Source organism: Leucoraja erinacea, chromosome 4 (genome assembly GCF_028641065.1).
Source record: "Leucoraja erinacea ecotype New England chromosome 4, Leri_hhj_1, whole genome shotgun sequence".
Taxonomy (NCBI): Eukaryota; Metazoa; Chordata; class Chondrichthyes; order Rajiformes; family Rajidae; genus Leucoraja; species Leucoraja erinaceus.
The window spans coordinates 90,660,623-90,674,453 of NC_073380.1; the positions used below are offsets into that span (position 1 = coordinate 90,660,623).

General features: G+C 43.1%; 1 protein-coding gene across 1 annotated transcript in view; it reads left to right on the top strand.

The window, feature by feature from the left end:
• The window catches only part of kcng2 (potassium voltage-gated channel, subfamily G, member 2), a 71,562-nt gene that overhangs the window by 33,140 nt on the left and 24,591 nt on the right, over positions 1-13,831 (top strand). The window contains exon 2 of the mRNA XM_055634766.1: positions 8,021-8,820. Coding sequence (XP_055490741.1) covers positions 8,089-8,820 — 732 coding nt within the window. The 5' untranslated portion in view covers positions 8,021-8,088. The remainder of the gene's footprint in view (positions 1-8,020; positions 8,821-13,831) is intronic.

Here is a 13,831-nt window from a genome sequence, read left to right on the forward strand (position 1 = left end):
TTCTTTCTTCACACACTATATTTCACATCTTTCTATCCTTTACTATCTAACTTATTTTTCTTATCCTAATCTTTTTTTCAATGTAAGAAAAAAAAAAGAAGTTGTACATAAAATGTATTATGAAAATATATATTAGGCACTTTGGTGCCATATGACTGTACTTACTTCTAATAAAATAAAATATTAAAAAAAAAAAAAAAGAAAAGGTTCCTAGATTACATATGATTTCTCGAAATTCTATCTCCCATTTTGTTTTCAATTATGGCCACTAGACACGAGTTATGTAGTGATGACATCTTAGCAAACATTTTAAACTATATTTTAATCTCCCGTTTTAATTTGTTTTAAAATTGATATCCATGTTAATTTAGAAGCCTCAATTCTTGAGGGAAGTATAATTACCTCGTGCATTATTGCTTCATTTGCTTATTTGTAAGTGCTTATGTAGGTGATTTGTAATGGATGTAATCCACTGATAATATAAAATCATCAAAACTGAAACTAACTATAAATGTTTTTCCCTCCCAAGAAACAATAACCTTTGAATGCATCCTTGGCAAGGATTGCAATATAGTTATAGCAGTTCATTTAGTAGATATTTTTGTCTTGTATTATGGTGGTTGGTTCTGTTTTGTTTTATTGTATTGTAAATATTATTTTTAATAATTAAATAAATATTGTGATTAAAAAAGAGACATAGAAACATAGAAACATAGAAAATAGGTGCAGGAGTAGGCCATTCGGCCCTTCGAGCCTGCACCGCCATTCAATATGATCATGGCTGATCATCCAACTCAGTATCCCATCCCTGCCTTCTCTCCATACCCCTTGATCCCTTTAGCCATAAGGGCCACATCTAATTCCCTCTTAAATATAGCCAATGAACTGGCCTCAACTACCTTCTGTGGCAGAGAGTTCCAGAGATTCACCACTCTCTGTGTAAAAAAAGATTTTCTCATCTCGGTCCTAAAAGACTTCCCTCTTATCCTTAAACTGTGACCCCTAGTTCTGGACTTCCCCAACATCGGGAATAATCTTCGTGCATCTAGCCTGTCCAACCCCTTAAGAATTTTGTAAGTTTCTATAAGCTCCCCCCTCAATAACCAAACTGGAGCATGTATCCATTTGGTTGAATTTTTCTGATTGAAAGTAAAATAAATCAAGGAACTTGCATTTTAATGTATAATTAAAAATCTTACAAAATGTATATATGCTGCCCAAATGTTTTATGCCAGCTATTTCAAAATGTGCTCACACATTTGTTGAATATTGGCATTTGAAAATATAATGTCAATATGTCACATTCAGTCTTACAATGTCATCCATCCAAATTATTATAGAAATAGATGGATCCCCAGAACCAGTCTCTTTCATCTGTCTAAGAAGGAACTACTGACGCTGGAAAATCGAAGGTAGACAAAAGTACTGGAGAAACTCAGAAGGTGCAGCAGCATCTATGGAGCGAAGGAAATAGGCAACGTTTCGAGGCCGAAACCCTCTAACCCTTTTTCAGACTGTATGTAGGGTGGGGGGGGGGGGGGGGGGGGGGGGGGGGGGGGGGGGGGGGGGGGGGGGGGGGGGGGGGGGGGGGGGGGGGGGGGAGAAGAAAGGAGAAAGGAAGAGGAGGAGGCCGAGGGAGAGCTGAGAAGGGGAGGAGACAGCAAGGGCTACCGGATATTGGAGAATTCAATGTTTATGCCGTCTAGGATGCAGACAGCCCAAGCGGAATATGAGGTGCTGCTCCTCTTTCATCTGTTCACTACCATCAGCTAATGTTCACCAACAATATACACACATACTTACACTATCCATAAAACACACACATTTTCAAAGGGATGGAAGACTAGTTATCATTGAACTTTGGTCATGCAGATTTAGTACAGGGATCATCACTATTTTCTATTTAATACACAACTTGTAGATCTGTCAATATCATTTGTGAGAGGAATCTAGGGATTGTGGAGGGTAAATTATTTTTTTGGTTTATCAGGCTTAAGTGCAAGCAAGTGATTAGTTACCATGTGTTCTCATCACTATACCTTACATTCCATTGAATAAACAAATATAAGAACATAGTCTGTCCATTTAGCCCCTCTAACCTGCCATATGAGGAATTTGGATTGTAACAATCAAATATATTTTGGTGCTTACTTAAAGGTGGGGTGTTTGACTTGAAACATTTAACAGTTTTGCTTTATGTGCTTGACTTTACTTTAGACTTTAGAGATACTGCATGAAAATAGGTCCTTTGGCCCACAGAGTCTGTGCCGACCAGCGATCACCAGGATATTAACACTATCCTACACACTAGGGACAATTTACAATTTTACAAAACCAATTAACCTTTAATGTCTTCATAGTGTTTGAGGAAACCGGAGCAACCTGAGAAAACCCATGTGGTTACCAGGGGAACATACAAACTCTGTACAGACAGCACCTGTTATGTTGATCAAACCCGGGTCTCTGGTGCTATCAGGCTGCACTGCTATGCCACACTACAAAAGAGCAGCATAAATCTCATAGGTAGACAAAAAATGCTGGAGAAACTCAGCGGGTGAGGCAGCATCTATGGAGAGAATAGGCGACGTTTCGGGTCGAGACCATTCTTCAGACTGATGTCGGCGAGGGTGGGGGGGGGGGGGGGGGGGGAAAGGTAGAGGCGGGGATAGTAGGCTTGGGGTAGAGCTGGGAAGGGGAGAGGAAGGAAAGAGAAAGCAAGGACTACCTGAAATTGGAGGTCAATGTTCCAGCAGCGGGGGTGTAAACAGCCCAAGCAAAATATGAGGTGCTGTTCCTCCAATTTGCACTGGCCCTCACTCTGGCCATGGAGGAGGCCCAGGTCAGAAAGGTCGGATTCGGAATGGGAGGGGGAGTTGAAGTGTTGAGCCACCGGGAGATCAGGTTGGTTATTGCGAACTGAGCGGAGGTGCTGTGCGAAGCGATCACCAAGCCTGCGCTTGGTCTCACTGATGAGGAGAAATTGACACCTGGAACAGCAGATGCAGTAAATGAGGTTGGAGGAGGTGCAGGTGAACCTCTGCCGCACCCGGAAAGACTGCTTGGGTCCTTGGATGGAGTCGAGGGGAGAAGTAAATCGACAAGTGTAGCATTTCCTGCGGTTGCAAGGGAAAGTACCAGGGGAGGGAGTGGTTTGGGTGGAAGGGATGAATTGACCAGGGAGTTACGTAGGGAACTGACTCCTGGCCGATTCCAGCATTCGGTTTATGTTTAAGAATATTACTGAAATTTAATATCCGCCAAAAAAAGTTGAAGCTACAACTTAATGGGCCTGAAAGCAAGGTTACAAATGCAAACCATCTTTGTAATGTAATCGCATCAAAATTTTTCGCTGACCAATGTATTTTAACTTTTGACTGACATCTCCAACCAAGACGAATGAAACAAGATTTTATGCCCAATTTGTTTTGGATTTTGTAAATGCCATGACGTCTTTTTAATAATCTAAGCTGACCTTTTTATGTCCACTCTTTTTGCTTACTGATTAGAGTAAGACTAAAAGCAGACAGGCTGTTCACAGCAGAGCAAGAACAGGCAGTCATCATCTGAGTTAATAGCAAAGCTGTAACAGAGCAGAAATATCCTAAGTTAACTTTAAAAAATCAAAAACATTATCAAAGAGGCAGATTTCAAAGGCAGATTAGCAAAAGGATTTGAGTATAGGAGCAGTTGTACTCCTGTTCTACTGCAGTTGTACAGGGCCTTGGTGAGAGCACACCTGGAGTATTGTGTACAGAATTGGTCTCCTAATCTGAGGAAGGGCATTCTTGCCATAGAGGGAGTACAGAGAAGGTTCACCAGACTGATTCCTGGGATATCAGGACTTTCATATGAAGAAAGACTGCATAGACTCGGTTTGTACTCGCTAGAATTTAGAAGATTGAGGAGGGATCTTACAGAAACAAAATTCTTAAGGGGTTGGACAGGCTAGATGCAGGAAGACTGTTCCCGAAGTTGGGGAAGTCTTTTAGGACCGAGATGAGAAAAACATTTTTCACACAGAGAGTGGTGAATCTCTGGAACTCTCTGCCACAGAAGGTAGTTGAGGCCAGTTCATTGGCTATATTTAAGAGGGCCTTGTGGCTAAAGGGATCAGGGGGTATGGAGAGAAGGCAGGTACAGAATACTGAGTTGGATGATCAGCCATGATCATATTGAATGGCGGTGCAGGCTCGAAGGGCCGAATGGCCTACTCCTGCACCTATTTTCTATGATTCTATTTTAAAGACCTCTGTAAAGACTTGGTAAAAAGGAATGGGAAGTCAAAAGAGAGAGAAGTTCAGGGAAAGAATTCTAGAAGTAAAAGCATGAGCACCAGAGAATTTTTATCACCCTATTCTTGGCCTTTTAGTATCTCTTTCCATTCCCCAATTTCTTTTTTTTTTTACATGTCATCTAATTTCTTCTTCAATACATACATGTTGCCTTATTCATTTCATGTGTTGCCAATTTTCACATTCCATCTATTAACTAACTTAAGACTTTTTTCTCACTGGATTTATTTGGAACATATTTACGAACTCTAGTTTATTTGTCTTCCACATCTAGAAGCTATTCAAACATTTATCATTAATCTAATTCAATAATTTAAAAATTATTTTTTATCAAGAGAATAGTTGCCAAGATTTCTCAGTTCCAAGACAATCCTTGTAAAACATCTTTATAGAATCTTATAGAATTTTTCGAGGATGTAACTAGTAGCGTGGATAGGGGAGAACCAGTGGATGTGGTGTATCTGGACTTCCAGAAGGCTTTCGACAAGGTCCCACATAAGAAATTAGTATACAAACTTAAAGCACAAGGCATTGGGGGTTCAGTATTGATGTGGATAGAGAACTGGCTGGCAAACAGGAAGCAAAGAGTAGGAGTAAACGGGTCCTTTTCACAATGGCAGGCAGTGACTAGTGGGGTACCCCAAGGCTCAGTACTGGGACCCCAGCTATTTACAATATATATTAATGATCTGGATGAGGGAATTGAAGGCAATATCTCCAAGTTTGCGGATGACACTAAGCTGGGGGGCAGTGTTAGCTGTGAGGAGGATGCTAGGAGACTGCAGGGTGACTTGGATAGGCTGGGTGAGTGGGCAAATGTTTGGCAGATGCAGTATAATGTGGATAAATGTGAGGTTATCCATTTTGGTGGCAAAAACAGGAAAGCAGACTATTATCTAAATGGTGGCCGATTGGGAAAGGGGGAGATGCAGCGAGACCTGGGTGTCATGGTACACCAGTCATTGAAGGTAGGCATGCAGGTGCAGCAGGCAGTAAAGAAAGCGAATGGTATGTTAGCTTTCATTGCAAAAGGATTTGAGTATAGGAGCAGAGAGGTTCTACTGCAGTTGTACAGGGTCTTGGTGAGACCACACCTGGAGTATTGCGTACAGTTTTGGTCTCCAAATCTGAGGAAGGACATTATTGCCATAGAGGGAGTGCAGAGACGGTTCACCAGACTGATTCCTGGGATGTCAGGACTGTCTTATGAAGAAAGACTGGATAGACTTGGTTTATACTCTCTAGAATTTAGAAGATTGAGAGGGGATCTTATAGAAACTTACAAAATTCTTAAGGGGTTGGACAGGCTAGATGCAGGAAGATTGTTCCCGATGTTAGGGAAGTCTAGGACAAGGGGTCACAGCTTAAGGATAAAGGGGAAATCCTTTAAAACCGAGATGAGAAGAACTTTTTTCACGCAGAGAGTGGTGAATCTCTGGAACTCTCTGCCACAGAGGGTAGTTGAGGCCAGTTCATTGGCTATATTTAAGAGGGAGTTAGATGTGGCCCTTGTGGCTAAGGGGATCAGGGGGTATGGAGAGAAGGCAGGTACGGGATACTGAGTTGGATGATCAGCCATGATCATATTGAATGGCGGTGCAGGCTCGAAGGGCCGAATGGCCTACTCCTGCACCTAATTTCTATGTTTCTATGTTTCTATGTTTCTATCTGTATACTATCTCCAGAGTTTGAGTCCAATTTGCAGTAAAGCCACCAGAATTGTGTACAACTTTGCAGTTAACTGCATTATAATGTTTGTGGCTGAGTTCTAGACTTCTATGGGTTTCCCTTTGGAATTGCTAGTCAAAACCAACAGGGTTCTGACATAACGATAGATACAAAATTCCAGAGTAACTCAGCAGACCAGGCAGCATCTCTGGATGCTGGTAAATGGACAGGTGATATTTTGGTTTGGGACCTTGTGGGAAGGGGCAGGGAGATCAAATCTACAGAGCACAGAGGAGACAAGCGTGAGGGACCCATCTGTGACAGAACTTGTTTGAATGCGGTTTCCCTCTTCTGTCATAGATGGATCCCTCCCGTGTGTGCGTGGTCACAGTCTTCCACTGCGTACAGGAATCTAAACCTAGAGATAAAGGTGAGAGGAGAAAGATTTAAAAGGGACCCGAGGGCAACTTTTCCATGCAGGTCAGTGGCCATATGGAATGAACTTTCAGAGGCAGCTGTAGAGGCAAGAATAATTACAATGTTTAAAAAATAGGCTTAAGGCGAGGGAGGAAAGATTTAATAGGAGCCCTACACAAAGGGCAGTGGGTGTATGAAACAGGCTGCCAGAGGAGGTAGTTGAGGCAGGTACTATTGCAACATTTAAAGAACATTTACACAGGTACATGGATATGATAACTTTAGCAGGAAAAGGGCCAAACGCAGTCAGATGGGATCGTGTAGATGGGGCATGTTGGTCGGCGTGGGCAAGTTAGAAACATAGAAAATAGGTGCAGGAGTAGGCCATTCGGCCCTTCGAGCCTGCACCGCCATTCAATATGATCATGGCTGATCATCCAACTCAGTATCCTGTACCTGCCTTCTCTTCATACCCCCTGATCCCTTTAGCCACAAGGGCCACATCTAACTCCCTCTTAAATATAGCCAATGAACTGGCCTCAACTGCCTTCTGTGTCAGAGAATTCCACAGATTCACCACTCTCTGTGTGAAAAATGTTTTTTCTCATCTCGGTCCTAAACGATTTCCCCCTTATCCTTGAACTGTGACCCCTTGTTCTGGACTTCCCCAACATAGGGAACAATCTTCCTGCATCTAGCCTGTCCAACCCCTTAAGAATTTTGTAAGTTTCTATAAGATCCCCCCTCAATCTTCTAAATTCTAGCGAGTACAAGCCGAGTCTATCCAGTCTTTCTTCATATGAAAGTCCTGACTTCCCAGGAATCAGTCTGGTGAACCTTCTCTGTACTCCCGCTATGACAAGAATGTCTTTCCTCAGATTTGGTTGGGCCGAAGGGCTTGTTTCCCTGCAGTATGACTATGATATTTGTATAGGTGCACGGATAGGAAAGGCTTAGAGGGATATAGGCCAAAAGTGGGAAAAATGGAACTTGCTCAGATAGACCTCTTGGTCGGCATGGATGGATAGCCATAGGGCCTATTTCTATGCCGGGTGACTGGCTCTATAACCTGCCATCCAATTATTCAGAAATCCTGATAGTCCAACTGTCTGTCAGGAACGCAGGTCAGGGAACTGGATGTCCAGCCAAAGCTGGGGGGCTGGAGTGTGGTTGGGGCAAGAGTTCCGACTGTCGACTGAATGTGCGGCTGGACCCAAGGGTCAGGTTTGTGGTCGAACTGGGATCTAAAATATGTGTAAATTTTCGGCTTCCTTTAAACTCGTCAAGTTCATCAGAAAATGGATTGCACCATTATGTGACGTGCTTAACAAAAGGAGTAAAATAAATATATGTTTGGGTATTATCAGGAGCAACATCCAGCAGATGGGAAAATCCGCTAGTCCAGTGCCAGCAAAGTCCAAATGCTAAAAACCAGGAACTGCAGGCAGCATCCCTGGTGAACATGGATAGGTAATATTTCAGATTGGAACCCTTCTTCAGACTGATTGCAAGGTTGGGTGGGGGCGGGGAAGAAACCTAGACCGTTCGAGGGACAGGACAAAGCATGGCTGGCCAAATGCTGCTGGAATATTGAGGTTTTATTGGGGGTTTTTTAACTCCTTATTTTGCTTTGCTTCTTGCAGATGCAGCAGTTTTACTTCATTGGGTCTCTTTCCGTGACAGTGGCCAACTGACCACTAGACCACTTGCAATGGATCTGCTGGCCGACAGCAGGCCTGAGAGACAGCTCGGAAACTGCGCTTGCCCCTGGGAGAAGGCAGAAAGCTGTGCCAGGAAGGGGATTTTCTACCAAAAGGCCAGGCTGCTTCAACCCAACGAGGATGCATATAGCATCGCCCAACTCAATGACAGAACCTCTGTTATCGTCAACGTCGGAGGCAATAAGTATCAGATTCCATGGACTACACTGGACCAGATCCCTTTAACACGCCTGGGCAGGCTTAAAGCCTGCAGCAATTATGAGGAAATCATGGATATCTGTGACGATTACGATGTAAACCACAACGAGTTTTTCTTTGACCGAAATCCTTGTGCCTTCAGAACCATCATGACGTTCCTGACCGCTGGAAAGCTGAGGCTCCTCCGAGAAATGTGTGCCCTCTCCTTCCAGGAGGAGCTGGTTTACTGGGGCATTGAGGACGAAAATCTGGAGTGGTGTTGTCGCCGGAAACTGTACCAGAAAGTGGAGGACCTAGAAGAAATCAAGAGATTTGAAGTGCTCCTTACTGAAGAACCACAGGGTGCCTTTGATGAGATGACTCGGCTGGGTCATTGCATGAAGCAGCTCAGGGACATGGTGGAGAAACCTGATTCGGGGATCCCAGGCAAGATCTTTGCATGCCTCTCAGTTCTGTTTGTGACGATCACTACAGTAAGCCTCTGTGTCAGCACCATGCCCGATCTGAGGGAGGAAGAGGAGAGGGTAAGTATCTGTTTATTCAACATATAGTTTCCAAATGTTTAAGCAATACACTAGGTATCGTCAGCACTTACATCTGTGTTTAGGGCTCCTTAAATAGCAAAGATTACACTAGGCTATTTATTTTACATTATCAAAAAAAACATTGATGTTAGTTCCCAATAGTATATTACATGTGGCTTTATGGGTGCAGTAATAGTCATATGTCAGCTTGTATTGTGAGCATCTTTCCATCGATTTCTTACTGATTTTCATCACTTCACCATCAGTGCCTTCTATTTAATTGCATAACCTTTCAGCATTCTCATGTTATGCCTCTGGAGGACTGGGGGAAATTTAGAATTCAACAGAGGAGGACAAAGGGGTTAGTTAAAAGAGGGAAAATAGAGCATGAAAGAAAGCTTGCGGGGAATATAAAAACTGACTGTAAAAAGCTTCTTCAGATATGTGAAGTGGAAAAAATTAGTCACACATGACTGTGCTGCCAGATTCAGGGACAATAAGATCATAAAATTCGCGGATGACACAACAGTGGTGGGACCCATCAGCGGAGATGACGAATCAATGTACAGGGAGGAAGTAAAACAACTAGTGGACTGGTGCGGCAAAAATAATCTAGAATTAAATGTCGACAAAACGAAGGAGATGGTTGTCGACTTCAGGAGGGCGCAGCCAAAGTATACACCCCTCAACATCAGTGGCACCACAGTGGAGAGAGTGGAGAGCATAAAGTTCCTCGGTGTGTAAATTACAGACAGCCTCACCTGGTCTAGGAACACCACTGGGACTGTCAAACGGGCCCATCAGTGACTGCACTTCCTGAGGAAACTAAAACAGGCCTCACTCCCCACCAACATCCTCAGGACTTTCTACAGGGGCACGGTGGAGTCTGTACTCACGTACTGCATAAATACGTGGTACTGCACCTGCAACTGCTCGGACAGGAAGGCTCTGCAGAGGGTAGTGAGGGGAGCAGAGAGGATCATTGGCGTCTCCCTACCCTTGGTACAAGAACTGTTCCAGAGCCGCTGTCTGAAAAAAGCTCAGAGAATTGCTAAGGACAAACTGCACCCCCTCCACATACACCTGGATCTCCTGCCATCAGGCAAGAGATACCGAAGCATCAAAGCCCGGACTACAAGACTGCTAAACAGCTTCCTACCACAGGCTGTGAGGCTGCTAAACAGTCACTCTGTACTCACAGTCACTTGATTCTGCGGCTAGCACGGACACTTTAATAACTGGCACTGGCCACTTTAATAACTGGCGCTGGCCACTCAAATCAGCTGCCCCGGACATTTTTATGATTGGTTTATTGTATTTTAACATTGTGTTTTACCTGCTTTAACTATTTATACTGTTCCATCAGGGACTGGATTGTTTTTAGTGTTATAATGTGTGAAATGTTTTAAATTTCATGTGCGATGCTCCGCTATTCCCTGGTAAACGTCTTTTCATTTTGCACTGTACAACTGTTGCTTGCAAGATGACAATAAAGGTTGATTGATTGGTAGTCAAGACAAATGTAGATCCCTTACAGCCAGAAACAGGTGAATTTATAATTGGAAACAAGGAAACGGCAAACAAGTACTTTGGCTCTGTCTTCACTAAGGAAGACACAAACAATCTCCCAGAAATACATGGGGATCGAGGATCTACTGTGAGGAACTGAAGGAAATTCACATTAGTTATGAAATGGTGTTGGATAAACTGTTGTGACTGAAGGCAGATGAATTCACAGGGCTTGATGGTCTGCATCCCAGAGTACACAAGGAGGTGGCCCTAGAAATTGTGGATGCATTAGTGATCAGTTTCCATATTATATACTCTAGATCAGTTCCTGTGGACTGGAGGATAGCTAATGTAACCCCACTTTTTAAGAAAGAGGGAGAGAGAAAGCAGCAAATTATAGACCAGTTAGCCTGACGTCGGTAGTGGGGAAGATGCTTGAGTCAATTATTAAAGATGTAATAGCAGTGCATTTGGAAAGCAGTAACAGGATCGGCCAAAGTCAGCATAGATTTATGAAGGGGAAATCATGCTTACAAAATCTTCTGGAATATTTTTGAGGATGTAACAAGTAAAATGAACAAGGGGGAGCCAGTGGATGTAGGGTCCCTGGACTTTCAGAAAGCCTTTGATAAGGTCCCACAAAGGAGATTAGTGGGCAAATTTAGAGCACATGGTATTGCGGGTAGGGTACTGACATGGATAGAAAATTGATTGGCAGACAGGAAACAAAGAGTAGGGATTAACGGGTCACTTTCAGAATGGCAGGCAGTGACTAGTGGGATGCCGCAAGGCTCGGTGCTGGGGCCGCAGCTATTTACAATATACATTAATGATTTAAATGAAGGAATTAAAAGTAACATTAGCAAATTTGCAGATGACCCAACCTGGGTGGCAGTGTGAACTGTGAAGAGGATGCTATGAGGATGCAGAGTGACTTGGGCAGGTTGGGTGAGTGGGCAGAAGCAGTATAATGTGGATAAATGTGAAGTTATCCACTTTGGTGGCAAGAACAATAAGGTAGATTATTATCTGAATGGTGTCAGATTAGGAAAAGGGGAGGTTGAGAGTAGCTAATGTAACCCAACATTTTCAGATAGGAGGGAGAGAGAAAGGAGGGAATTATAGACCAGTTAGCCTGAGGTCGGTAGTGGGGAAGATGCTTGAGTCTATTATTAAAGATGTAATAGCCGCGCATTTGGAAAGCAGTGACAGGATCGGCCAAAGTCAGCATGGATTTATGAAGGGGAAATCATGCTTGACTAATCTTCTGGAATTTTTTGAGGATGTAACAAGTAGAATGGATAAGGGAGAGCCAGTGGATGTAGTGTATCTGGACTTTCAAAAAGCCTTTGACAAGGACCCACACAAGAGATTAGAGAGCATGGTATTGGGGTAGGGTATTGACATGGATAGAGAACTAGTTGGCAGACAGGAAGCAAAGAGTAGGAATTAACAGGTCCTTTTCAGAATGGCAGGTAGTGACTAGTGTGGCGTCACAAGGCTCAGTGCTAGGGCCCCAGTCATTTACAATAATACATACAATATATATTAACAATTTAGTCAAAGGAATTTAATGTAACATCTCCAAGTTTGCAGATGACACAAAGCTGGGTGGCAGTGTGAGCTGCGAAGATGATGCTAGGAGGCTGCAGTGTGACTTGGATAGATTGGGTGAGTGGGCAGATGCATGGCAGATGCAGTATAATGTGGATAAATGTGAGATTATCTACTTTTGTGGCAAGAACAAGAAGGCAGATTATTATCTGAATGGTGTCAGAGTAGGAAAAGGGAAGGTGCAATGAGAACTAGGTGAACTTGTACATCAGTCACTGAAAATAAGCAAGCAGGTACAGCAGGCAGAGAAGAAAGCTATTCATAGCGAGATAAGTTGAATGGGAGCAAGGAGGTCCTACTGCAGTTGTACAGAGCCTTGGAGTATAGTGTGCAGCTTTGGTCTCCTAATTTGAGAAAATACATTCTTGACATTGAGAGAGTGCAGCGCAGGTTCACCAGGTTAATTCCAGGGATGGCTGGATTAACATGATGATAGAATGGATCGACTGGGCTTATATTCACTGGAATTTAGATGGATGCAAGGGGATCTTATAGAAACATAAAATTCTTAAGGGATTGGACAGGCTAGATGCAGGAAAAATGTTCCCCATGTTGAGGGAGTCCAGAACCAGGGGTCACAGTTTAAGAATTAAGGGGTGGGCCATTTAAGACTGAGGCGAGGAAAAACGTTTTCAGCCAGTGAGTTGTGAATCTGTTAAATTATCTGCATTGGCAGTGGAGGTCAATTCACTGGATGTATTCAAGAGAGAGTTAGATAAAGCTCTTTGGGCTAATGGAATCAAGGGACGTGGGGAGAAAGCAGGAACAGGGTACTGATTCTGGATATCCAGCCATGATAATATTGAATGGTGGTGCTGGCTCGAAGGGCCAAATGACCTACTCCTGCACCTATTTTCTATGTTTGGATATTTCTATTCTATTATATCTGTGAATATGTCTTAAAATAATTCAAGGATTCCAAAGTAGTTTGGGTTGGCTTGAAATTGTGAAAGGCATTCTCTAAATGGAAGTCTCTTTGTTCTGGATTGCCTCCATGAACCTCTGCACCTCTCAACCATTCTCTCGTCCATCAAGCCTTTGATCACCAGTTCTGTTATGTCCTTGGGGAAATCTAATTACATTGAATAAAAACAGAAAATGCTCTGCTCACTCAGCAAGCCAACCAGCATCAGAAGACAGATAAACTGAGTTAACGTCTCAGTGTTAATGCAATTAGACACATACAATATATAACAATCAAAAATGCATTCAATTAATATTTTTTACTGGGTAAAAAATAGGTAATCATAATAGTGCAAAAACCAATATGCATAGTGCAACCAAAGATTACAGTTCTTGAGGTTAGTGTTGTGTGTGTTCAAGAGCCTGATTGCTGGGAAGAAGCAGCTCTTGAACCTGTTGGTTATAGTTTTCAGCCTCCATGCTGACCAAGATGCCCCATCTAAGCTAGTCCCATGTACCTGCCCAAATGTCTTTTAAGCATTGTCATTGTACCTGTTTTAACTACAACCTCCAGCAGCTCACTCCAGATACCCACCATCTTCTGAAAATTGTGTCCCCTCAGGTTCCTATTAAATGTTCCCCTCTCAACTTAAAACTATGTCCTCTGCTTCTTGATACTCTTACCCTGGGGTAAAAGGCTTTGTGCATTCACCTAGTCAATCACCCTCACAATTGTATACATCCATATAGAATCATCCTTCAGCCTCCAGTGTTCCAAGGAATAAAGTCCTAGCCCGCCCCCCCCACACCCCCCGCCCCCCCACACACACACACACACACACACACACAATCAGCTCATTGGTGTTACTAACATCTTAGAGTAAGATTGTTCTGGCGCCATTCAATCAGATTTTCAATCTCCCTCCTGTACTCCAATTCACAATTCGGATTCAACTTGACCTGATTGAACTTGGAGGCAACAGCA